At 45.9% G+C, this 26,234-nt stretch overlaps 1 protein-coding gene across 2 annotated transcripts in view; it reads left to right on the top strand.

Annotated features, from left to right (window-relative positions):
- LRRC63 (leucine rich repeat containing 63) overlaps positions 1-26,234 on the top strand; it is a 467,503-nt gene that overhangs the window by 217,959 nt on the left and 223,310 nt on the right. For both annotated transcript variants that reach the window (XM_086935002.1, XM_086935001.1), the window contains exon 4: positions 22,638-22,712. In XM_086935002.1, coding sequence (XP_086791128.1) covers positions 22,638-22,712 — 75 coding nt within the window. The remainder of the gene's footprint in view (positions 1-22,637; positions 22,713-26,234) is intronic.

The following is a 26,234-nucleotide window of genomic DNA, read 5'->3' as shown; positions in this document are numbered from 1 at the left end:
AAGCTAACAACAGAATTTAACTCCAATCAGACACGAGCTGATGAAACCAAAATAAGTCAGAAACAAGACTGTGACAAACCATACTTGGGCTTATCAACGGATTTCTGAAAGCTCACCGTGTCAAAGAGCAGGAGTCAATCCAGGATTTATGTGTTCTAAATCTGTTGCGTGTAGATAAACCTTGGAGAGAGCAAGTCAACGCGTGCGAGTTAACCGAAGCTATATTTTAATGATGAAAGTACCGGTCATGACGTGAACCATGAGAATGGAAATAGGACCGTGGTGGAACGGAATAGTGTTCATTGTCAATAAAGATCGTATCAATAAAGATAGTTAGAAAACAAAACTTAATGCTGACAAGAAACTAACAGCAAAGACAAAAAAGAGAAATAAGCAAACTACCAAATAGAACCCATTATCCAAGTGGTGATGAAATGTACAGTGCTCATCGGTATGCCGAAATCACAGCGAAAATACTAACACAATTCATACTAAACAAAAAAAATAATAAGGTCGTCACCTACTAAACTTATAGTTGAACAAGGTAAAAAGGCTTAACTGGACACTTGTGTAATGCAGCAGATATAGGTGAGAACGACCGAATAAGGAACTGGCATACCAAATGACATGCAAATGGTGGTGTACAAAACAATGCTGATCGAATACACAATAACTTAAATACACAATTAATTGAAACATGATAAATCATACAAATGCTACCAAATGTGTGTGGCAGTACATGCTGTTGAACAATGATCTTAAAGTGATTAAATCAAAACCTTCTGAACAGAAATCTAATTGAAACATCCTATGCTAGTAAAATAAATGTCCTGACCAACTTCATAGAGGTAAGGGTAACGAAAAGAAAATCCTGCTGAATGCGAATGTACATTAAATCATAAGGTGAACTGGCATAAAACATGACATGTAGGACTGTCGTTTGATGCAATGGTCAAACACGGTGTAACAAGAAAACAATCATATAGCAAAAAGTTCCTAATTTGAAATAATATCTTCCTTTTACAGGAAACAAGGCAGTTCAAGTTTTTCGTTCAAATCTTTCAGTGTAAGAGTATCAAAAAATCATAACCAGTGTGTCTCGTGTTGAGACAACAACCTGGACATGTCTTTATCTGGTTGAAACTTAACCCTCTCTAAGACAGTGAATCTTGCACTGTTAAGACAGTGAAACTTAACTGTGCAATGTTGTGCTGGAATGTCAGCCAGTGTTGTGCTAATGGTAAACTCAGGGTCTTGTTCTGATTCTACTCTTGTGTTCTGTGATACGAATAGAGATCTCTCAGTTTTACCAATGTAGTATAGACCACAGGGACATCTGATAGTGTAAACAACATGTTGGCTATTGCAGTCAGCCGTAAAATTGAGGTTGGTATTTTTGCCAGACCATGGGTGGGTGGTGCTCTTGCAAGATAATACATTGTTACGGTGGGAGCAGTTCAAACAGTTTGTCATGCCTTTTTGTGGAACATTAGTGGCTTCAACAGGCTGTGCAAGAATTTCCTTCATATTCTGTGATCTTTTGTAGGCTAATATTGGAATCCATCTCCCACCATTCTCCTCAGAACCCAAGAAGATAATCTATGGCGTAACCCAAGGGTCGCCCATCAGCCACACCCTCTTTAACACGTACATGATGACCCCCCTGCCAACACTGTCAGATCACACAGACTCAACAATATATCCTATGCCAACGACACCCAGCTCATACTCTAACTGTCAGAAGACCTCTCCACCAACGTCCACAGATATATGATGAATATCCTCGACAGGATGAAGGGCAATTGTCTCAAGCTCAGCACAGACAAGGCTCAAGTCCTCATCTTTGGGAACAACACCTTGCCATGGAAAGATTCATGGTGGCCTGCGGAACTCTGCCTATCCCCATCCCAACAGACCATGCCTCCAACGTTGGCCTCACCTTTGATGGCAAGCTATCTATGAAGAAACAGGTCAACACAGTCTCATCTGCCTGCTTCCACCCCCTATGTATGCCCTGAAAGATCTTCAGGTGGCTCCCAGTGAACACCAGAAGGGCCATTATGCAGGCCCTCATCTCCAGCAGGCGGACTACGGGAACACATTCTACATAGGAATCACCATGCGGCTCCTGAATAGACTGCAGACAATACAAAACACACCCCACCTCAAGAAGCTACACTGGCTCCCGATCCAGAGAGATGCCAGTTTAAGATGTTTACCTACGCTAAGGACCAGCATACATCAACAATCGCATGACCTTCCACCAACCTACCAGATACGTACGATCTGCCTCCCTCTTCCACTCTGACACCCCCGGATATACCATGGCAACAGCGGAAGATGCTCTTTCTCATAAATAGCAGTCAAAGCTCGTAACGACTTTCCACTCACCTCAAGGCTGCCTCATCACTCCGGCAGTTCAGGAAAGGACTCAAGACCTGGCTGTTCAAATGAAAAGGTCACCCTGAAGCAGCTAGCAACTGCAGTGCCTTCAGACTCTCACTGGTGATTTGCAGCAATATCTAAATCCCTGATTTATTGATTGATTGACTGGGTATAAGAACTAGACCACAGAGCTCACCAAATCAGTACTCTTCTGAACCTGTGGGTCCTTTGCCTGTGCTGCTGAAGGACTGCTTCTCTGCTGGATTGCTGCTCTGAAAGAACTGCTGCCTTAATGTGCTGACCTACTGCCTGCTGCCCCGCTTGACTGAAGAAAGACTGGAGCCACATCACTTGAACCCAGAACCTCGAGTGACTCCAAGGGCTAGTTGGCAGGCATCCTGATCTGAAGCCACAGGGACATTACAGGCTTCCAAGAACCTTGCATCTGCACATCTGTGAGGCTACCCTGCCAAGTGGTGCCTCCCCAGTACTGGACGCTTGGAAGTGGGCCTAAGGTGCTTCCCAGCAGAACCTCCTCATCCTCTCTGCTGAGTGGTGCATCCTGTAGCCGAACTGATGCAGCTCCTCGGCTGAGCGACGCATCCTGGAGGAGAACCGATGCAGCACTGCTGTTCTGTGATTTTGGCCCAGTGCAGAAGATCTGCATCTCCCTCGCTTCTTCAGAACCGACACTTCGTCAACAGCGTGCAAGTCTCCTACCCAAGTCCTCCCATCTTTTGTCAACAGCAGCTTTACGATAATGACGAAACACCGTATTGCAGCTATACCGCATATCGGATCTGACCCAACCCTCAACAGGATCCTTGACTACAACTCAACAGGACCTCGCACAGCTGTCTCGCCGCATCTTGGAACCAAATTATTGCTTTGACTGTGTGGCGCTTGCTCACCTCCGATCCTTGCAAAGCACTTTAACCAGAATTTAGTTTACTTAAGTTCAGTGTACGTAATTTGGTCCTTGTAGCCAGCCCATGCTCCATCACCGTCGGTCTGAGCTTGTGACTTTGTCCCGTTGCGGTGCAACCAAATAGCCCTTGTTGGCGCTTTGTGTTTTTTTTCGCCATTTCCACTAAAACTTTATAATCAGTAACTTTTATTCTACTAATTGGATTTTTTGTTGTTTGGGTGTCCAATCATTTATTACAATGTACTCTATATTTCCAAATTAGTTTAGGGATTTTCTTATGTTGTATTTTCCCGTTATTACTGTTTGTGTGCTGCTTAAACACTTTACACATTGCCTCTAAATTAGGCCTTACTGTTTTTTGTGTGTCAAGCTACCCAGGGTTAAGCACAGGTTAATTTAGTTACTTTTTATAGTTCACCTTGCAGGGGATTGTGGCTGCTGCTTGACCAGGGTTCACACCCCAGTCAACCAACAACACAATTTCTCCCAGTGAGGAGTTTGAGGTGGATGGGGAGCCAGTGTTCAACTCTGATGTCGACTTGATGAGCAAGGTTGAGTGTGAGGCTGGTGTCAGTGTTTTGAACTATTTAGTGTTTGTTGGTGAACTTGGTGCAGATATATATGTAGTGGTCATAGCCATAGTCAAAACTGCTGTTGACAAACGCTTGATTTACCATCCTGCGGGTGTCGATTGTGAGCCAGCGAAATGTTTTTCCGAGCCACTCGAGCGTGTGGAAACCTGTTGCTGCTTGTTCACTTGATTTTCCATGGGATCTGGCTGTCGATTATGATGCTCAGCTTCCTTGCAGCAATGCTGGGGTTCAAAGCTGAACCTAGATTAATTACAATAGGACCCTGTCCTATGGGCTACCTCGGGTCTACAATAGGGATGACTTATATGCAATGCAAGGGGGTTATATTCCTAACAACAAATAGAACCTGGGGTCTAAAATTGTCAATCTAGCTGGATAGCTTACACACATCCAACCAATAAATAAGGTAGGAGTCACGACAAAAGAGAAGAATTCAAGGTGAGAAACAAACATAGGAGTTAAGACCAGTAAGTCAATAATAGGATCCTAGAGCAACTATTAGGATTCCCATCAAAATTACCATTGTGATCAAACTTCTCATTTGGTAATCCACCCGTGAGGATGGTATGTCTCTTGATCATAGAGAATGGCTGCCATCCATAGCGAAAGTTCGCTCAATTGGATCCAACCAAGATAGAGAACAAATAGTGTATTCCCCAATTTACTCAGACCACAAGAGAATCCAGTGCAGTGCAAACAACAAAAGAAGTGGTGATTTAAAATAAGGTGGGGAGGAAGAAAGACACAAATTTTAATATTATAAACAACCTCACCCCCTAATCTAAAAACAGAACAGTGCAAGGGGCAGTTTCAACAGATAACTGCAAAACGTAAGGCCAACATGTTTCAGACAGTATGGAAACCTTTACCCTTGGCTGTTTTCAGGGCCTCTGCTCTTAAACTTTGCTACTGCAACCTTTAGTGTATAAAAATATAAACAAACAAAATATTACTTTCCTCAGAGGTTGGACCCAATACAACCTATATAGATAAATCCTCCACTCCAAGGGATGCAGGTGGCATGTATATAAAAACAAAAAAACTCTATTACTCCAAAGTAGTTTGCTCAAACCATATTGTTTCTCATAATTAATTAATAGCTTTGTTCCTCACCCGTCTTGACCGGGGACTGGACCTCACCTTACCTGGACCTTGCCCCGGATGTGGAGGCCCCGCTCTGGAAAAGAAAAATAGGGGATAGGGGAGTAGGTCTGACCTTTGTCAGTCCTTAACTACCTCTTGTTCTAAACCCTAATGTTGTAAATCATCTCCATAGGCATTATTTAAATAAAGCCCATCGCTTGGCAGCTCACTCCTCCCTCCCCCCTTTTCACTTCAACCTCTCTCACAGTGTCTATTAAAACAATCCTCAAGTCATATCCAAGTTTATAAGGTAATCAAAGCTGTTAACATTAATTACTTAGAAATCCTGTAGGTAAAATCTTACTTTGTATGTGAATGCTCTATCGTAAAACTAGCCAATCCCGGTTATCATCGCTATCATATTATGTGAAAAGCAGAGTACTTTGCTTTGATGCTTCCTCCTTGTCACCCATGCTATAAAACCTTCAGAAGTACGAGAATCACGGGAGAAATGCCCTCACCTACCTGTCCGTGGTTGCCTCGGACTTTTTCTGAGTCGAGGGGGAGGCAACGAACGACACAGATAGGGTGTTACTTATAGGGCCGATGGAATCACCCAATTAGCGGGTGGCATCAACCTCTAGCTGTTTTAATGGTCGGACCGCCCACTCAATCCAGAGAACGGCACAATGCTTCAAGCGTCAGTGGCGTTACTAATGTGTTACGCGTGGTACAATGAGGGACAGGAAACAAAAAAACCAATCGGGAACCCCCGATCATTCACTCACTTGCTTTGCGCTGTCGCCCAGGTTTGTGTTAACGCGGCTCTTCTCGTGAGAGCGAGAATGACTGCAAAGTGACATCATAAAGATGGCGGGGTCGTTTTTGGTCCGAATTACAGTTGTACTTACTAAACATGCAAAAAATCATATTTAACATGCAAGTGTCGTCTAAATATGTATTAAGACAGTGTTGATAAGCTCCACAGGGCTTATATTGAAGTGTATTATTGCCGTCCTTATTGTCCAACCGGACACCAAAACCGGTGAACCTCAATATAAATCCAAGGTGTAAAGTAATATAATTTCAAGAAACACCACCTGTGTCACCCTATATAGCTAGCTGGGTGGTAGAATCAAAAATCGCCCAGAGTCACTAAGAAATTGTATCACGTGGATCTTAAAGCACAGGTTCACTATCAAGTCAAATTGACTGGTGTCTTCCCATGTTTATACCTTTGTTGAGCAAACTAATCCTTTTTGTTAAATGGATACCCTAGTGATATAAATTATATGATGAATACTTGTCAGAGTAGTTTGCCTATATCGTGTGAATCTTATTACACAACCTACACTGATGGCACATAAGGCACCTAGACTAATGTCCTAACATATTTCTGTATTTAGAACCCTGTAGAACCTACTGATCCCTCTTAATAAATAGATATCAAAGTAATATATGATAAAACATTGTCAGATTGAAGTATGGTTAGTCAAATGTTCCCTTCAACTGGGCCTGTGTCGGTGAAAGGTAACCTATGTGGTAGTCTCCCAGTAAGGCCACCCGCTCAATTCTACAGTGTATGATATCTACAGAGCATCTACAGAGTGGTCAACGGTATATCATCATTCAGTCATTCAGACCTACTCTGTTGCTCTGAGGCCTGAAAATCAATTTCTGCTCATTTAAAAATAGATACTTAGTGGTATCACTGATGTGTGGAGGTATAAATGTTTTTTCCAATACCGTCCATTGGAAATCCTCTTCTCCATGTTTTTTTTCACTAAATGATTGGTAAGTCTTGTTGTAATCTTCCTGCATCTAAATGAACTTTTATGTTCAAGCATCCGAGTTCGCACTTTGCGTGTGGTCATCCCAACATATCTGATTTGGCATGGACAAGTCAAAAGGTAGATCAATTGGGCACTGTTGCAATTAGTAAAGTTGTTCTGTACCCAAGGGCGATTGGTGCAAATATCAATAGTGGTTGAGTGCTTAGTCTGGGGACAGATAGAGCAGGCTCCACATGGGTGATGCCCACTTACTGCTGGTAGATCCCACAAAGTGCCTACAAGTCTCTTAGATGTCGGTTTAGGACGTGCATGTACGAGGCGATCACGTATGCTGCCAGATCTCTTAAATGCAAAAAAGGTGGATTTATTTTCTCGCTACAGCAGTTCATAATCCGCCAAAGTGGGCGAACCACCTTCTGTATCTGATTGGCCCTTGTACTGAAAGTGCTAACAAAGGTTAGACGATCCAAAGGGGGTTTGGGCACAGGAGGTTCAAGTAAGGCTTCTCGATGGTTATTCTTCGCTCGTTTGAGCGAACGCTTAATCACTTTGCGTGGATAATGTCGTGATACTAGTTGTTTAGCTAAGCTCTTGGCATGATGATGAAAAGTTAAATCCGTGGAGCAGTTTCACCGAATACGAAGAAACTGCCCAAAGGGAAAATTATCCCTAAGGGATTTGGGATGTTGGCTTTCGTATTGTAACAATGAGTTACGTGCCATGTGCTTCTGGAACAGATTCTTTCTTTGTTTATCTCCACCGTAAACCTCAGGTATTGATTCCTTGTGTTTAACCATTAATGAAATTGAAGGATGGACTCCTTATCTCCCCTCCACACTACCAACACTTCATCTATATAGCGTTTCCACCAACGGATAGACGTGAAAAATGGATTAGTAGGTGTAAGCACATGTTGTTGTGTGGAAAAAGGTAGGGCTATGACCTTTTTCAAGATTTGCCCGGCGCTAACCGCCTTTGTACCATTCAAATTACCAAGCAATGAGGCAGGCGCCGGAGACCAGAAGGCAGGAAACAGAAGTTTATTCCGACGGAGCAGAACACATCAGATCAGACAACAAGGTATCGTCTCGAGGTGCTCTAACAGCCTCTCGGAGGCCTGGCCTCTTATACACTGGTTTATGGCATGTGACCTTTCTTTATTACAATCAGAACATTGTGAAGTAAGGAAAAAGACATCCCCGTAATCCTCGTGTCAATCCCACCCCCATATACCTCCACAATAGAGGTCCTCAACCTGCTGATAAGAGGAGGGGCTCATCACGCAGCTGAGTGTTCCGCCGAGTCTTAGGATGTGTGCGCCTGATCATATCCCAGGGGGTGGGGAGGTCTTGGTCAATAGAGGGTCCTTTGAAGAAGATCGACTTCATACAATAAGGGGCAGTAAATGATATCTCCCGGCTTAGGCGATGGCCTCGGACCTGTGTGGACAGCTGGACACGGGGGAAGGGGTCATCAAAGGAGTGGTATTCATGCCGTGTGGACAATCGAGCGCGGAGGGAAGGTTCATCAACAGAGGGGTATTCATGGGAGGAGAGGAGATGCTGGTCAGGCGCAGGCGTGACTCCCAAGGACAGGGTCATGCAGAAGGGTTATGCTCATGAGGGGGAGGGAGGGGGAGCCAGGGTGCGCGGAGGATGCTTGCTGGGTCAGAGGGGCGCGTTGGCGATCGATCGTGGACAGGGAGACCATGATACCTAAAATGGCTGTCGTGCACGTCGTACGTGGGTGACAAGCTGGCACAGATGATGTTTAGCTCGCAAACTAAAATTCCACAGTCCTCCCTTTTAACATGTCTCGCAACTTGTCAGTTTGGATTTATCCCCATAAGGCCACGTATTTCTACTTCGTAGAGGGGACTCATGTGCTCAGTTCGGAAGTCCAAAGTCTTTGGGCACATACAGTTAGAAACGAAGCTGCACAAGGAGGGTAGACATTGAATACCCAAGCAACACCCACATAATATCACAACAGGTATCAGTATGAAGGAAAACAACCTCCAACCCCAGTTCCTCAAAGTGTCCCAAAACCAGCTCCCAAGCGACCATCCTTCCTGCTCTTGGTGAACCTCCGAGGAAAGTCTGTGGAGGTGTTCAATGGCTTTGTAGACTGAAGGCGAGTTATCTGGCACGTAGGTGCAGCAGCTAGATCCGATGATGCGGCATGCTCCTCCTCGATCGGCTAGGACCACATCTAGAACAAGGCGGTTTTGAAGGGTCACATGGCGGACCGCCTGAAGCTCCGCCGTGTTGTTAGCGAGGATGCCGGCCGTGATGTTGATCGTTGTTTCTACTGCCTGGGTCAGGTGTCGGATAGCGCGGCTGTTTGCCATTGGGCCCCACAGAGGAACAAGTCCCTTTGCTGCATCTAGGAACTGTGCTCCAGTGGAGTCGGCTTGTCCAATGTCATCTGCACGCCTCTGCCGGTGATGGTTGGCAGGGGCTGCATACGTGGGGGGAAGAACGAAGGCAATGTAACAGATACCCTTCCAACCTTTCGGGAGCCAGGTGTAAGCTTTGGTGCCACACACAAAGTACATATTTGGAGAAGCAACAAAAGAAGGGGGGTCAACTGAGTCCAATGTTCTGGTGATTCGGCAGGAACTGTGACCCACCAGTTGCGTTCCCTGGCCTTCTAGGCACACAAGACCTGTGACATTGATGACTGAAAGAGCCACAGTCAGAGTGGCGGTAGTTTGTTTCTGCAGATGAGAGAACGTGGATCTAGCTGGATTGTGGAGTACCTGTACTTTGACTCGTTCTTTGGCTGGAATGTCTTTAAGGAAGGTGGCGCCTGTGAGCGCAGGACACAGGGGAGCAGAGGTCTTTCCGGTTTTGTTCAGCCAGAACCCAGAGTAGAAGTGCGACACTGTCTGGCTGGAAGTGGCGTTGTCCTTGTGGCTCTCTTGCATGAGGATCAACCAGGCGAGGCAGGAGCCGTGAACTGAGAAAGGAGAAGGGATGAAGGGGATGGAGTGTTCAGTGGCATGCGGGAGCAACCCGCAGATCCAGCAGTTCGTAGCATTTGCAGCAAGGTTGTGTTGGTGCAACAGTTGCACGAAGGAATTGTTCCAGAATTCCCTGCGCCTTTCTCGGAGCTGAGGCGACAGGGAGATTAGGTGATGCTCCTTCATGGGGGTCGGTTGTACAGTAGGCAGCAACGCCTCATGAGCCGGTGTGCTTTCCTCCAGAATCCAGAAGGAGGTCATGAGGAGGAGGCAGAAGAGGAAGACAATAAAGAGGGCGATTGTCTTTGATTTGTGCAAATTGTCAGTCTTTGGGTTTCTATAGTGGGTATTTCCTGTTGCTTCCATCATCTTCTTATCTGGCGCTTCCATCATCTTCTTATCTGGCGCTTCCATCACCTTCAAGGGGCTCGGTAGCGGGCAGAACCACAGACTTCGTTTAGCTTCTCTCCCGGCAACCCTTGGTTGTGCTTAGGTCACCGTTCTGAGATTCAACTTAGTCCGTGGCCTACTTAGCCGAAGCTCCCTCCTTTCGACGCAGGAAATACCCTTCTCTGGATGGCACAGTGGGATCAGAGAATTTTGCAAGTTCAAGTGCCTCAGTATCGGGATAACAGTTCAATGTCGGTCGGTCTTTGTTCAGGAGCTCTTCTTGGGTGTTGACGCTTTCTGTCGTGGTCAGGTTTGCAGAGACCTTCCGGCAGTGATGTGCGTGCAGCCAGTGCCTCTTCCCCTCCACTCGAAGCGCCGTCCGTGTGGTAATCAGCACTTGCCAGGGGCCCGTCCACCGGGGTTCCAGACTCTTGGTTCGTTGGAAATTTCGTATTAGAACGAAATCTCCCGGTTGGATGTCGTGGCCGGGGCCCCTGGAAGCATCGGGGATGGCCTGCTGCACCTGTTGATGAATGACAGACAACGTTTTAGTTAACTTGCACAAATAATCAGACAGTAGGACGTCCGGGACATCATGAATGGAGGTTGGCTTGGGAGCAGTCCAGAGGTTCATCGGTCGCCCGAATACGACCTCGTAGGGGGTCAAATGGTGTTTGGTGGGGGTAGAGCGCATCGATAGCAGGGCCAAAGGGAGAGCGTCTGGCCATTTAAGTCCGGTGGTTGCCACTATTTTTGACAATTTCAACTTCAGCGTGGCATTATGGCGTTCCACCAGGCCGGCGGATTGGGGGTGGAAGACTGCGTGAAATCTCTGTTTCACCCCCAATCCTTTTAGGATTAGTTGGATAACCTCAGCTATGAAGTGGGGGCCATTGTCGCTCCATAAAATTCGACAAAGAATTCTTTCAGTAGTACTTTGGCAGTAGTCATGGCAGTGTTGTCTCGGGTTGGATAGGCCTCTACCCATTTGCTGAAGGCACATACGATGACTAGTACATACTTCAGGCTTTGGCATCTCTCTAGTTGGATGTAGTCCATCTGAAGGACCTCAAAGGGGTGATTGGGGGTCCCAAACCCTCCCCGGGGTACCACAGTTCCTTTCCCGGGGTTGTGTTGCAAACAGATAAGGCACTGCTGGACTAGGCGTCTAGCTGAGTCGGGGATTTTGTCGTTGTGCCAGACTTTGGAAATGAGTTCGATCATGGGTGCAGATCCTATGTGTGCGGGGGAATGTGCCATCGTCAGTATGGGGATCAGATATGAGTCAGGCAGCAACCATCTGTTGGCATCCTTCGTTCGCCAGCAGCCCTCATCATCCTTCAAACCCACCCCTGCCCATTTAATCAGTTCGTGAGGGGTGCTGGCCGACTGGATGTCTCTGATCATTTCCCTAGTGTCAGTCCATTTCTCTGCTTGTGACCTGGTCACATACATGCGTGTCACCGTCCTATTCTCAGCTGTGGTTCGTGCAGTGATGTCGGCCAGTGCATTCCCTTGTCCGACTAAGTCTGTCACCCTTTTGTGTGCCTGACATTTGATCACCGCTAATCGTTTGGGGAGGAGAACTGCTTCAATCAGGGCGGAGACTAGATCTCCGTGGAGGATAGGGGTGCCGTGGGACGTCAGGAATCCCCTCTCCCTCCACAGGAGCCCAAAATGGTGAACCACCCCGAAGGCATACTGGCTGTCTGTATATACGTTCGCGGTGGTCCCTGTGGCTATGATGCATGCTCGTGTGAGGGCTATCAGCTCTGCTGCCTGGGCAGATCGTTGTGTGATGCAGGCTGTTTCAATTACTGTTCGGGCTGTCGTTACTGCATGGGCAGCTGAAGTGGTGCCATCTGGGAGCTTGATGCATGAGCCGTCTACCCATAGCTCTCCATCGGGGTCAGTGAAAGCAGTGTCTCGAAGGTCAACTCTACTCCTAGTTTGTTCGTCCGTGAGGGTCACACAGTCGTGTATGGGAGGCGCGTCGGGGTCATTTTCAGGCAAGGGCAACAGGGTGGCAGGATTCAAAGTCGTGCATCTCCTCAGTGTAATGTGGGGTGCAAGTAGAGTCAACTCGTACCCTGTCAGTCGTGCGCTAGTCAGGTGTTGGGTCTTTGTCTGGTTCAAAAGGGTGTCGACTGCATGGGGTAGTAACACAGTGAGGGGGTTTGAAAGTACGATTCCTTCGCTCTGGCGGATAGAGACAGCAGCGGCAGCTACTGCTCGAAGGCAGGCAGGCAAAGCTCTGGCTACAGGATCAAGAGTGGCGGAGAAGTAGGCACAAGGGCGCTGCTTAGGACCAATTGATTGAGTTAGGACAGACAATGCACACCCCTCCCTTTCGTTGGTGAAGAGGGAGAAGGGTTTGGAGTAATCCGGGGTTCCTAGGACGGGTGCTGAACAGAGTGCATCCCGTAATTCCTTAAAGGATGCTTGACACTCAGTGGTCCAAGGGAGCGGGGAGGGGACATCTTTGGTCAACAGGGCAAGTAGTGGTTTCACAATGAGGCTGTAATTAGGTAACCACTGTCTGCAAAAGGAGGTTAGGCCAACCAAAGAGCGGACTTGCTTTTGTGTTTTTGGGACGGGGGTGTCTAGGATGGTTTGGATTCGGTCAGGTGTAAGTTTCCTCCCTTCTTTGGACAGGAGATGGCCTAGGTATGTCACTTGTGGCTGGCAGAACTGTAACTTCTTTTTGGAAACTTTATGGCCATTTTCTGCAAGAAAGTGTAGGAGTTGGACAGAGGCTGTGGTTGCGAGGGGGGTGGTGTCGGCCGCCAAAAGGATATCATCGACATATTGGATCAACACCACTCCATCTGGTAGCTGGAAGGCATCCAGCTGTCTTTTGAGGGCCTGGCTATAAATGCTGGGACTTTCAGTGTACCCCTGGGGAGCTCTACAAAATCGGTACGAGCGGGATTTTAAAGTGAAGCCGAAGAGATAACGGCTGTCTGGATGGATGGGGATAGAGAAAAATGCATTCTTGAGGTCGATAACAGTGAAGGTGGTGGCAGTGGACGGGATGAGGGTCAGAATAGTGGTAATATCGGAGACTACGGGGTATTGGGGTACAACCACTTTGTTAATTTCTCGCAGGTCGATGATGAAGCGGTATGCTTTCTCATCTCCTTCGCCCTGCTTCTTAACAATAGGTAGGATTGGGCTGTTGCAGACGTTGCTAACCACCTCTTCAACCACTCCCGCATCCACCAGAGATTGAATGATCGCTACCAGTGCCTTCTCGCCTTCGGGAGATATCCGATATTGTGGGAGTTTCGGGAGCATAGCGTCCTGTCTTACGGTTATATGAATGGGGTCAATCATCATTCGTCCCACATCAGAGTCATTTTTGGCCCATAGGTACGGAGGCAGAGTATCAAGCAAGGACAGGTCAGCATCAGCTATGGAGCACATGTGCCGTGCAGGGCAGGATTTGGGTATGTATGGGTTGTCGTACAGGATGACTCGGATCCCATCTGGGGAACACCTAATGGTAGCTCGAAAATGTTTCAGTAAGTCAATGCCCATGATGGCGTCAGGGGAGTTGGAGGAGAGCAGAAATGTTGTGTCAGTGGTGTTGTTTTCTAGGTCAAAGGTGATAGGTACGGACAGGGGGTTAGTGGAGGGCGTTCCATCGAAACCTATCGATGTAATGTGTGAGCCAGACAAGGGTGCCCTTGGAATCAGTCGTTTCGATAACACACTACGTGTCGCCCCAGTGTCTACCAAAAATGGAGACTCTGTACCCAGGACCTTAGCGGTGACATAAGGACCTTGCTGGTCAACACAGAACTCGACTGGATCCCTCCCTTGCCCCTGGCAGTCCTATGCAAAATCGGGGGCATTCTCACCGTCGGATAGTTGATATTGGTTCTGTCGGGGGCGGTCAAATGTGTTCAATCTCTGATCTGCCATTGTTGGTGTCGTTTGTGTGCCCTCGTCCTTGTCCCCTATTTCTTGGTCCACCCGCTACGTCCTTGGGGTCCCTATCTCTGTTCATCTCTAGCAGAACCGGACACTGGGTTTTCCAATGGCCGAATCCTTTGCAAAAGGCACACTGGTCATTGCTAATGTCTCTACGTCCAGTGTGGGGTGTTGGGGTGTGGTCTTTAGGAGGTAGATTTCTGGGGGTGGCCGATTGGTAGTTCCCCCTTTGGTGTTCCCGTCCTACCGCTATACCTTGTATCTGGGCTATCATCACCCTTTCTTTTAAATCTTTCTTCTTTTTCTCGGACGCCCTATCATTCTCATTCTTTTGGTGCTCGTAATACTGAGCCATCTGAAGGATAGCTGCGGGTTTGGAGGCCCCCCAACTACTCTCACTCGTCTGCAGTTTTTGGGAGACCTCTTGTAATAGGCCCTTTACATAGTTTTGTACAAACAGGTGTTGTCCGGTTGCGGTGGTCATGTCGGAGAACACTGTCTCGAATCGGGAGAAGTATTCTGACACATCTTCCTGGGGTTTCTGACGGCAGGCCGTGACTATCGACCAATCTACCTTTTTCTCTGGGATCAGTGTCTTTAACTTCTGAACTAATTTGTCTGGGAGTTCTAATATGTCCTTTACTGGTTTCCTTCCAGGCTCTCGCTGTCCATCTAGTTTACTGAGTTGGTCCCAGGTATTTCCAAACAGATCCGTGTGGTCAGCCTTCCGGATTTGCTTCCACACGTCAGCTGGCAGGCATAACCCGAAGAACAAGTCAATGTCCGCTAAAGTCATTATCGTCGAACCCAAGGCTGTGCCTAATTCGGTATAGAATGCTGTCGGGTTCTTTCTTAAATCGGGCAGAGTTTGTTTAAAGGTTAGGATATCTTGTCGGTCCCATGGTTGGTAAACCCAATTGTACACAACCCTCCCTTTTGCATCTGCATGATTAATATCATCGCTTGTTCCCTGGCCACGTGGCGGGATCCAGTAAGGGGCCGCTTCTCTGATGGGCATCATAGTATTGGCTACTTCTACTGAGGTCGTTTCAGGGACTGTAACCTTGGCTTCTGGTTTTTGTTCCGTGAGGTGGCGGAAGACCTCAAGCATCTGCATGAAGAGCTCTGTCGCCTCACATTCAGTCCCATCTCCAACATCAACCTTTCTATATAGTGTTGTCAGGTTAGCGGGGCCCTTACTCTGATACCTATCCTCATATGCGTTCAGGGTGTGGTAGCTGAATCGCAAAATGAAATGCCGTCTATGGCTGTCGGCATGTGAGTTATACATGTTCATTGTGTATTCTTCGCTCTCCCTTCGTTCTACTAATGTCTTTGCTATTTTGTCAATCCCATCCCGTTCATCTTTGCTCAACCTATTTGGTCTGGCTGGTGGTTGCTTGCTAGCCTCGGGGCCATCTGGCGATGTTGTTAATGTGGCTGGTGCGGAGGCCGTGAGGGCTGGTGCACTAGCGCTAAGGCCGCTTTCGCTCGCACTTGGGGCTTGCAAGCTTTGCTGGCAGGGGGCATATGGAGGGGGCATATAGATGATTGGGGGACCTAGTAGTAACTCATCGTTCGTCCGTTGTTTGGAGGGCAATTCGGGGTAGAGCGCAGAGGGGGTCCTAGTAGGGCATTGACCTGTCGACCCTGATTCTTGGTTTTGTGCAGCTTCTTTTCTTTCTTGTATTTCTTCTTCTAGTTGCTTAGCGGCTAGGTGGGCTGCCTTTCGTAATTCTTTCCCTATTTTTGCTTCTTCTCTTTTCTTTCGTTGTTCCGTTTCTTTGTGCCACATGCCTATACTATCGAACATAGTGGGCGTGGTCTTATTTTTCTGGAGCGCTATATCCAATGTTTTTATTTTATTTTCATCAAAGGAACCTATCAGTGGCCACTGACTTTCAGGGTTCTTCTTTGTATATTTATGCCATAGCTTAGTATAAGCTATAGCGACTAGTCCATGCTTAGTGAACATGTCCTTATTAGGGGTGCCTTCCAGTGGAGCTGGATGGTTCATCTCTAATAAGCGGTCCGGGCTGTACAGGCTACCAATCAGTGGGGAGAAGATAGGCATGACGGGTTACAACGGGGACAAAGGTCTGCACTACCTATCTTATCACGGCGGACAAAGACTAGACAGAATATTTCCATTCTGCGTTGTTTGTCGGCGGTGAATACCTCAAAAGAACCAATACCGAACACTTAATGTACGGTCAATCAAACAATCAGTGGGGAGAATAAGTGGGTACGACGTGTTAAAGGTTTGCGTTACCCACTCTTTCTCTACCTGCAAAGAGAGACCTTGTTCTTCCCTGTTTGCAGACAGAGAATCTCCAGACAACAATCCACGAACGACAGTTCGGGAAAACAGTGGGGGAGGAAGATAGGCACGACGGATTACAATGGGGACAAAAGTCTGCGTTACCTATCCTTCACTGCTTGCAAAGAGAGAGCCTGTTGTTTTCTCCGTTTGCAGACGGTGAATCTCCAGAGGTATCAACAAAGCGTAATACTAGTATTATCCAAACCAAACAATAATTTCTCAGTTTGTCGTGTTTACACGACCTTACCCGGACCGCATGGACGGTTTCCTGTCTTCCGAATCCAGCGCCCGATCGTCCTCTCTTCTTCGTGACGTTCGTGGCACTCCTGATGGTTCCCAGTCAGGACCGTAGATCACTCGAGAGAGGTCTGTTCGGAACTAGTGAAGGTCGGATGATCGGCTGTCAGACGAGGGTCTATCGGACACGAGCTCTCCCGATCGTTACAGTCATTCACTCTGTCGTCGGGACCTCTCCCACTGGATCCACGTGCCGCTGATGGGCCCCACGCTTTGGGACGCCAATTGTGGAAAAAGGTAGGGCTATGACCTTTTTCAAGATTTGCCCGGCGCTAACCGCCTTTGTACCATTCAAATTACCAAGCAATGAGGCAGGCGCCGGAGACCAGAAGGCAGGAAACAGAAGTTTATTCCGACGGAGCAGAACACGTCAGATCAGACAACAAGGTATCGTCTCGAGGTGCTCTAACAGCCTCTCGGAGGCCTGGCCTCTTATACACTGGTTTATGGCATGTGACCTTTCTTTATTACAATCAGAACATTGTGAAGTAAGGAAAAAGACATTACCGTAATCCTCGTGTCAATCCCACCCCCATATACCTCCACAATAGAGGTCCTCAACCTGCTGATAAGAGGAGGGGGTCATCACGCAGCTGAGTGTTCCGCCGAGTCTTAGGATGTGTGCGCCTGATCATATCCCAGGGGGTGGGGAGGTCTTGGTCAATAGAGGGTCCTTTGAAGAAGATCGACTTCATACAATAAGGGGCAGTAAATGATATCTCCCGGCTTAGGCGATGGCCTCGGACCTGTGTGGACAGCTGGACACGGGGGAAGGGGTCATCAAAGGAGTGGTATTCATGCCGTGTGGACAATTGAGCGCGGAGGGAAGGTTCATCAACAGAGGGGTATTCATGGGAGGAGAGGAGATGCTGGTCAGGCGCAGGCGTGACTCCCAAGGACAGGGTCATGCAGAAGGGTTATGCTCATGAGGGGGAGGGAGGGGGAGCCAGGGTGCGCGGAGGATGCTTGCTGGGTCAGAGGGGCGCGTTGGCGATCGATCGTGGACAGGGAGACCATGATACCTAAAATGGCTGTCGTGCACGTCGTACGTGGGTGACAAGCTGGCGCAGATGATGTTTAGCTCGCAAACTAAAATTCCACAGTTGTTCGAAGGATTTATCTATGCCACTGCCACCGGATTAGAGAGCGAGCTGTTCCTGAAGCCCAAGGCACGTAATTCATTTTTACAATACGATAGCAAACATCCCAAATCCCTTAGGGATAATTTGCCCTATGGGCAGTTTCTTCGTATTCGGAGAAACTGCTTGCGGATTTAACTTTTCATCATCATGCCAAGAGCTTAGCTAAACAACTAGTATCACGACATTATCCACACAATTTGATTAAGCGTTCGCTCAAACGGGCGAAGAATAACCATCGAGAAGCCTTACTTCAACCTCCTGTGCCTAAACCCCCTTTGGATCGTCTAACCTTTGCTAGCACTTTCAGTACAAGGGCCAATCAGATACAGAAGGTGGTTCGCCCACTTTGGCGGATTATGAACTGCTTTAGCGAGAAAATAAATCCACCTTTTTTGCATTTAAGAGATCTGGCAGCATGCGTGATTGCCTCGTACATGCACGTCCTAAACCGACATCTAAGAGACTTGTAGGCACTTTGTGGGATCTACCAGCAGTAAGTGGGTATCACCCATGTGGAGCCTGCTCTATCTGTCCCCAGACTAAGCACTCAACCACTATTAATATTGGCACCGATCGCCCTTGGGTACAGAACAACTCTACAAATTGCAATAATGCCCAATTGATCTACCTTTTGACTTGTCCATGCCAAATCAGATACGTTGGGATGACCACACGCAAAGTGCGAACTCGAATGCTTGAACATAAAAGTTCATTTAGATGCAAGAAGATCACAACAAGACTTACCAAGCATTTTGTTGAAAAAAAACATGGAGAAGAGGATTTCCAATGGACGGAATTGGAAAAATTATTTATACCTCCACACATCAGTGATACCACTAAGTATCTATTTTTAAGGTAGCAGAAATGGATTTTCAGGCTTCAGAGCAACAGAGTAAGTCTGAATGATGATATACTGTGGACCACTCTGTAGATGCTCTGTAGATATCATACACTGTAGAATTGAGTCGGTGGCCTTACTGGGAGACTACCATATAGGTTACCTTTCACCGACACAGGCCCAGTTGAAGGGAACATTTGACTAACCATACTTCAATCTGACAATGTTTTATCATATATTACTTTGATATCTATCCTTTAAGAGGGATCAGTAGGTTCTACAGGGTCCTAAATACAGAAATATGTTAGGACCTTAGTCTAGGTGCCTTATGTGCCATCAGTGTAGGTTGTGTAATAAGATTCACACAATAGGCACAGTACTCTGAGAAGTATTCATCATATAATTTATATCACTATGGTATCCATTTAACAAAAAGGATTAGTTGGCTCAACAAAGGTAAAAACATCGGAAGACACCAGTCCATGTGTCTTGAAAGTGAATCTGTGCTTTAAGATCCTCGTGATACAATTTCTTAGTGACTCTGGGCGATTTTTGATTCTACCACCTAGCTAGCTATATAGGGTGACCAGGTGGTGTTGCTTGCTTGAAATTATATTATTTTACACCTTGGATTTATCTTGAAGTTCACCGGTTTTGGTGTCCGGTTGGACAATAAAGACGGCAAAAATACACTTCAATATACGCCCTGTGGAGCTTATCAATACTGTCTTAATACATATTTAGATGACACTTGCATGTTAAATATGATTTTTTGCGTGTTTAGCAAGTACAAATGTCATTCAAACTAAAAACTACTCCCGCCATCTTTATGACGCCAGTTTGTAGTCATTCTCGCTCTCGTGAGAAGAGCCGCGTTAACACAAACCTGGGCCACAGCGCGAAGCAAGTGAGTAAATGATCGGGGGTTCCTGATTGTGCTTTTTGTTTCCTGTCCCTCATTGTACCACACGTTATACATTAGTAACACCACTGACGCTTGAAGCATTGTGCTGTATAGTTAAACGGCCACTAAGACTGTGTTTTCTGGATTGAGTAGGCGGTCCGACTTTAAAACAGCTAGAGGTTGATGGCCACCCGCTAATTGAGTGATTCAATGGGCCCTATAAGTAATGCCCTATCTGTGCCGTTCGTTGCCTCCCCCTCGACTCAGAAAAAGTCTGAGGCAATGACGGACAGGTAGGTGCAGGCATTTCTCTTGTGATTCTCTTACTTCTGAAGGTTTTTTTGCATGGGTCAGAAGGAGGGTGCATCAAAGCAAAGTGCTCTGCTTTTCACATAATATGATAGCGATGATAACCGGGATTGGCTAGTTTTACGATAGAGCATTCACATACAAAGTAAGATTTTACCGTAGGGATTTCTAAGCAATTAATGTTAACAGCTTTGATTACCTTATAAACTTGGATATGACTTTAGTATCGTTTTAATAAACACTGTGCAAGAGGTTGAAGTGAGAAGGGGGGAGGGAGGAGTGAGCTGCCAAGCGGTGGGCTTTTTTGAAATAATGCCTATGGAGATGATTTACAACATTAGGGTTTAGAACAAGAGGTAGTTAAGGACTGACAAAGGTCAGACCTACTCTCCAATCCCCTATTTTTTCTTTCCAGAGCGGGGCCGCTTTATCTATAGAGGTTGTATTGGTTCCAACCTCTGAAGAAAGTAATATTTTGTTTGTTTATATTTTTATACACTAAAGATTGCAATAGCAAAGTTTAAGAGCAGAGGCCCTGAAAAAAGCCAAGGGTAAAGGTTTCCCTACTGGCTGAAACATGTTGGCTTTACGTTTTGCAGTTATTTGTTGAAACTGCCCATTGCACTGTTCTGTTTTTAGATTAGGGGGTGAGGTTGTTCATACTATTAAAATTTGTATCTTTATTCCTCACCACCTTATTTTAAATCACCACTTCTTTTGTTGTTTGCACTGCACTGGATTCCCTTGTGGTCTGAGTAATTGGGGAATGCACTATTTGTTCTCTATCTTGGTTGGATCCATTTGAGCGAACTTTCGCTATGGATGGCTGCCAGTCTCTATGATCAAGAGACACACCATCCTCACGGGTAGATTACCAAATGAGAAGTTTGATCACAATGGTAATTTTGACGGGAATCCTAATAGTTGCTTTAGGATCCTATTATTGACTTACTGGTCTTAGCTCCTATGTTTGTTTCTCACCTTGAATTCTTCTCTTTTGTCGTGACTCCTACCTTATTCATTGGTTGGATGTATGTAAGCTATCCGGCTAGATTGCCGATTTTAGACCCCAGGTTCTATTTGTTGTTAGGATTATAGTAAATGGGGATAGGAACTAGGGCTGGTCTCTAAATATCCCTGTGACCCTACCATTCTCTTTTGTGGTTAAAGGGACTTATATTGCCAAGTGGAATATACAGTTTGAATCTTCAGTCAGGCTGCAATGGCAGGACTGGGACATGTTTTAAGGGGTTACTTGTGTGGGTGGCACAATGAATGGCACAGGCCCGCTAGTATAATTTATTTTACAGGCCCTGGGTATATTGTTTCCCACTCTACACGTGGCTTATATGTAAATTAACTCTGTACATTAGGTGTAAGCCAATTTTACCGTGTTTAGGGTAGTGAGCACACACACTGTACCACTGGTTAGCAGTGGTAATGTGCACAGAGTCCTAAGGCCAACAAAAACGAATTTCAGTAAAAAATGGAGGGAAACAGGCAGACATTTTTGGGAAAGGCCACACTAAGGCTGATAGTTTTAACACTAACTCTTAACCTACAGGCACTGTACAACCTAGCCCCTACCTACCTCAGTGATGACATCCACTTCCACACCCTAACCAGACTACACTTCACTTCGGCCACATCCTCCACGTACGCCATACCAGAATGGGTAGACATACCATCTCCCACATTGCCCCCAAGATCGGAACAAACTCGCCCCAGCCCCCTCCACCCCTCCCACCCAGCCTCAAATCAGCCTGCTCCAAAGCTGGCTTTTAAGCTACGCTTCACTCAGGCAACTCAGTTATCTCATTCTCTGTCTCCTGCATACTCACCCAGGTGATGAGTGCACCTTACAAATCCCATTACCAAAACATAACATAAATGCATCATTTGTTTGTGCTTTTACAACTTCCCTGCACCTGTGATTTTGATTTGCATGTTACTTTCCTGCCCTTTACCTGTACCTGTAGAAACTCTGAGAACCCTTTTTATGTGGTATTGTATAGTGGATAATAAAGAACTTCTCTTTTTCATGAAGTTAAGCACTGGATTGGACCGCATTTATTTTTTTCTAATGGGTGAATGTTGAGTGATGAATCTGTGACCTCCACATTAGCTCCCTGAGAAGCCTTGGAGTATTTGCCCTGCTACCTTTGCGAGGCAAGTGCTGAAAGAGTGTGGTGGGTGCTCGGTATTCAGTGTGCCATACCAGATCTGTTCACAGGACAGCAGTAGTAAACGTCCCCAACAATCCACTTGTGGCCCGTTACCCCTGCTTGCCTTGTGATAGCTGAAATGGTATCTCACTGGGTTTCAATGCCAAAAAAAGCAGCACATTGAAAATGGGACATTAGGGTCGAGCATGTAGCAGTCCACTCCCACAATGCCTAAAGCTCTCATTTACTTAGAAACCGCCCAAATGAGAAAAAGCATTCAGTAACTATTCAGTGCTTTGCAATTCTATGATCTTTCAAAAAGTATTTGTCGGCGGAAGGTCTGTTTCCGCCCCTTGACACCTCTGTTTTCTTGCAGTCCTTAGTATCACCAGACATCTATACTGCTAGCACATATTGACAAGGTATGTAAACTGTATGAGGTTGGGGAATTAAATAATGTCTCACTTGATGTGCAAATTCACAGAAATGTTTTGCTCTGTTGGACCAAAGCTGGGCAACAATATATGATGTGTTTGGCATGATCCCATTTCAAAATATTAAATATGAGAAACTATATTTTTTAAAGGAGGGAAAGACTCGAAACGTGGGACAAAAGATCTTGGAAATATTTCAAAGGAATTACCACCAATCAAACATGAAGGTAAGTGCAATATGCGTTCTTCTCCCTAAAAGATGATGTAAAATGTTTTTACAAGTGTACTATGACATTGGCTGCAGTTCTTAAATGCGAGTAGTTCTTCCAGTCATATGGTATTAGTTAGTTTGTGTTGTTTCTTTGTCAGTGTATTTTATTGGGCTACTGTAATGGTGTTCTTGAATTATATTTAAGGATCGTATTCTGACTTTTGAGTTGTATGTATGTCTGTTTTGTTTGTACAATGGTTTCATTTATGCATCTGTGGATATGGTCATTTCTCCATGTTATACAGCAGAATGGTATGCAGTTCCTAGTGAACACTATAGGTGGACGTGAGGTTAGTGTGTATTGGGTAACACACTAGGAGCAGGAGGAAATGTCCTCCTTTCGGAAAGAAGACCCTCACACACCCCCCAACAGTGGGATGTCTTGCTTCATCATCGGGTCTGCTCCTAATCGGGTCGGCGCTGCAATACCCGATCGGTGCCCTTGACGGGTCCTTTTAGCGGAGATCTTTATTTCCTTTGCCGTAAGGGGCCGTGGGTGTGTGGGCGCTCGTGAGTGTAGATGTGGTGGTTGTAGGAGTGAAATTAAAACAGAAGGAAATGGTCCACCCAACAATTACTTTAATGATCGTGGCCACTCTCCTGGTTAAAAATTTGAAAGTTGTGCACCCCTGTTATAAGGTCACAGGGCTGTGCGCATTTGTGGTCAACATGTTTCTTGACAATATTTCAATTAGAAGGCAATTCTTCAAGACCAAATCAAGATCTAGCCACACTTTTTGGTGGTGTTACACTACTAAATAATGAAGTGACAACCCATACAGCACCCTAACAAGTGGTACCTGCATATCTACGATGTCAACCTGCAGAAAAATAAGCACAGAGGTACATCAAAACATTGTATGAACCTACTGAATGCATTTGGGTGTTCTAATTAAAATAGTGATAAAAAAGCATGCATCACACTCAGTGGCAGTGACCATGCACAAAGCGATTGAGAGTAGCAAACAGATGAATACTAAAAACTATGAACTCAAGGAGCATGATGTGTGGGAAACAGGTGCTCCTAACCTCAGTTGCCTTCTAATTGAAATATTGGCAAGAAACATGTTGACCCCAAATGCACACAGCCCTGTGACAATAACAGGGGTGCGCGACTTTCACGTTTCTAACCAGGAGAGTGGCCACGATCATTAAAGTAATTGTTGGGTGGACCATTTCCTTCTGTTTTATTTTCACTCCTACACCCTCCACATCTGCACTCACTAGCGCCCTCACACTCACAGCACCTTACGGCAAAGGAAATAAAGATCTCCACTAAAAGGCCTGTCAAAGGCGCCGATCGGGTATTGCAGCGCCGACCCGATTAGGAGCAGACCCGATGATGAAGCATGACATCCCACTGTTGGGGGGTGTGTGAGGGTCTTCTTTCTGAAAGGAGGAAATTTCCTCCTGCTCCTAGTGTGTTACCCACTACACACTAACTTCACTTCCACCTATAGTGTTCACTAGGAACTGCATACCGTTCTGCTTTATATCACTTCTTGGCATGTATGCTGGACCTGTATAAATATAGCCCATAGTCCTCCATTTTGTTAATACATTTCTACATGTTGCCTGTTTTTCCATCCAGTGCAAGTAGTCTCTTGTAAACAATTGTAGGTAGACAATGTCAGTAGGTCGTGCCATTGCCTTTGTATAGGGTGAACAGGTGGCTGCATGTCACTGAGTCACAATGTTTCCAGGTCTTTGCTTTTCTTTTGCAAGTCCTTTTTATCAAGTGTGTCTGTATGATAGTCAAGTTAGTTAAATGCAGGCCACTCAATACTACAGAATCCAGAATTCACTGATTTCTTCAATCAGCTCTGAAATGCTGACATTTTCTGGCAGGGCCTGCTTTCATGTCCATCTCTGATCACTGCTTCAAGAAGGCCGATGACAGACAGATGCACAGATATCGCACTTCATTTGGCCCCTGTTTTAAATATGCCTTTATACTACCTCCTGTGTAAACCATCACTTTGTACAAAGACTGTGTCTGGAGAGCAGCCGGGAAACGACATTTTAAGAGAACCAAACCAAACTTGTTCTGAAGCCTTAGACAGTATACCAACATTCCCTGTCTAAAAAATGTGCATGAACGTGGGGTGCAAACCACCCTAATTTGTTCCAGGACCAGTTTGTTATTTACTAAGTAAGGGGATGCTGTACCGAGTGCTCAAAGAGCTGCTGTGTAACCAGGGCTGGTCTCTTACTGCCAGACAGTTTTCCAGAGGTGCGGGGACATCACCTGAATTCTGCAGTTGCTCCTGGCAGAGGTGAGAATCTGCCTTCAGAGCCTAGAGAACTGCCTGCCTGCTGGGAGAAGGAAAACGTGTGTCTGGACTTGCAGGAGGAGAGACTGTCCAAGGGAAAAGGCAGAGCATGTTCCCGTAATTTGGAGCAGCAGAGGGCACTAACGATCACAGAGCAAAGGACAGAAGAGTTCCATGCTGCAAACTGGACTCCCGGTCTCTCGGCGCAGTTCCCAAGTGAACTGTATCACGCCTGCACCAGCCAGACATCTTGTAAAGCTCACCGTTTGTAGGAGTGATGTCCCCGGTATCTAGATCAGAGATACTCAGGGTATGGCGTGGCCAGTGGGTAGCTTGTGCCCCTCCTGACCTTCATAAGCTGTTCTCTGGTGAAAAGCAGCGTTGGGCTGCTACTTATTTGACTGAACGCAAACATTCAGAAAGCTGCTGAATAGGCAAGTATTTATTTAAAGATTAACCGAAAGTATGTATTTAAACATTAACTGAAGTAAAGAAAAAGAAGCAAAGAATGTTTCCTACACTAATTATCTTCAGGAACATGGAGCAATGTTGAACACACATGTATTAAATAAACACTCTTCAACATCCAAAAAGTGAAGTAAATTAATATTCACTTAATGAAATGTATCTCCTGTAGATTACTGCACAGCAATGAGACACATTTATTGGAAGGGATAGTATTCAAACATGAACTTGTAAACATTTATACATTCCCTTGCCCTGACAACAATGCCAACAGTGAGCCAAGAGTCAAGACATTTGTCTCGTGCACCCTCTGGGTGTCATAGGTTGTTATTATACTTGGAACACCTTTACAGTTTATTACATGAGAAGGTTTTGTACAGCACACATCCTGAACTCATGTATGTCAAGGTACTCTCATATGGCATCATCCAGAAAAAGGAGGCAACGTAAAATGCACCAGTTGTCTAGGATCACACAATTTAGTCAAGTGGGGAAGTGGGATTTGATCCTGGTTTTCTGGTTTCACATTTTGAAATATAGCCACTAGATGGGTATCTATTTCCCAATCACATTTTACATAAAAAATTGATGATTTGTCTTTGATTCTTGCCAGCTGATAATTCAAGCATGGGTGGCAGACAGAAGTCACATGAACACTCAGTTTGTTTTCATTTTGAGGATCCAAGAGGACCTATAGCTGAGCCACAGCCAGGCATCTGACTTCAGCTTGGCTCAAGCCT

The sequence above is a fragment of the Lissotriton vulgaris genome, chromosome 8 (genome assembly GCF_964263255.1).
Source record: "Lissotriton vulgaris chromosome 8, aLisVul1.2, whole genome shotgun sequence".
Taxonomy (NCBI): domain Eukaryota; kingdom Metazoa; phylum Chordata; class Amphibia; order Caudata; family Salamandridae; genus Lissotriton; species Lissotriton vulgaris.
The sequence above is the reverse complement of the archived record's forward strand: the minus strand, read 5'-3'. Positions and strand labels throughout refer to the sequence as shown.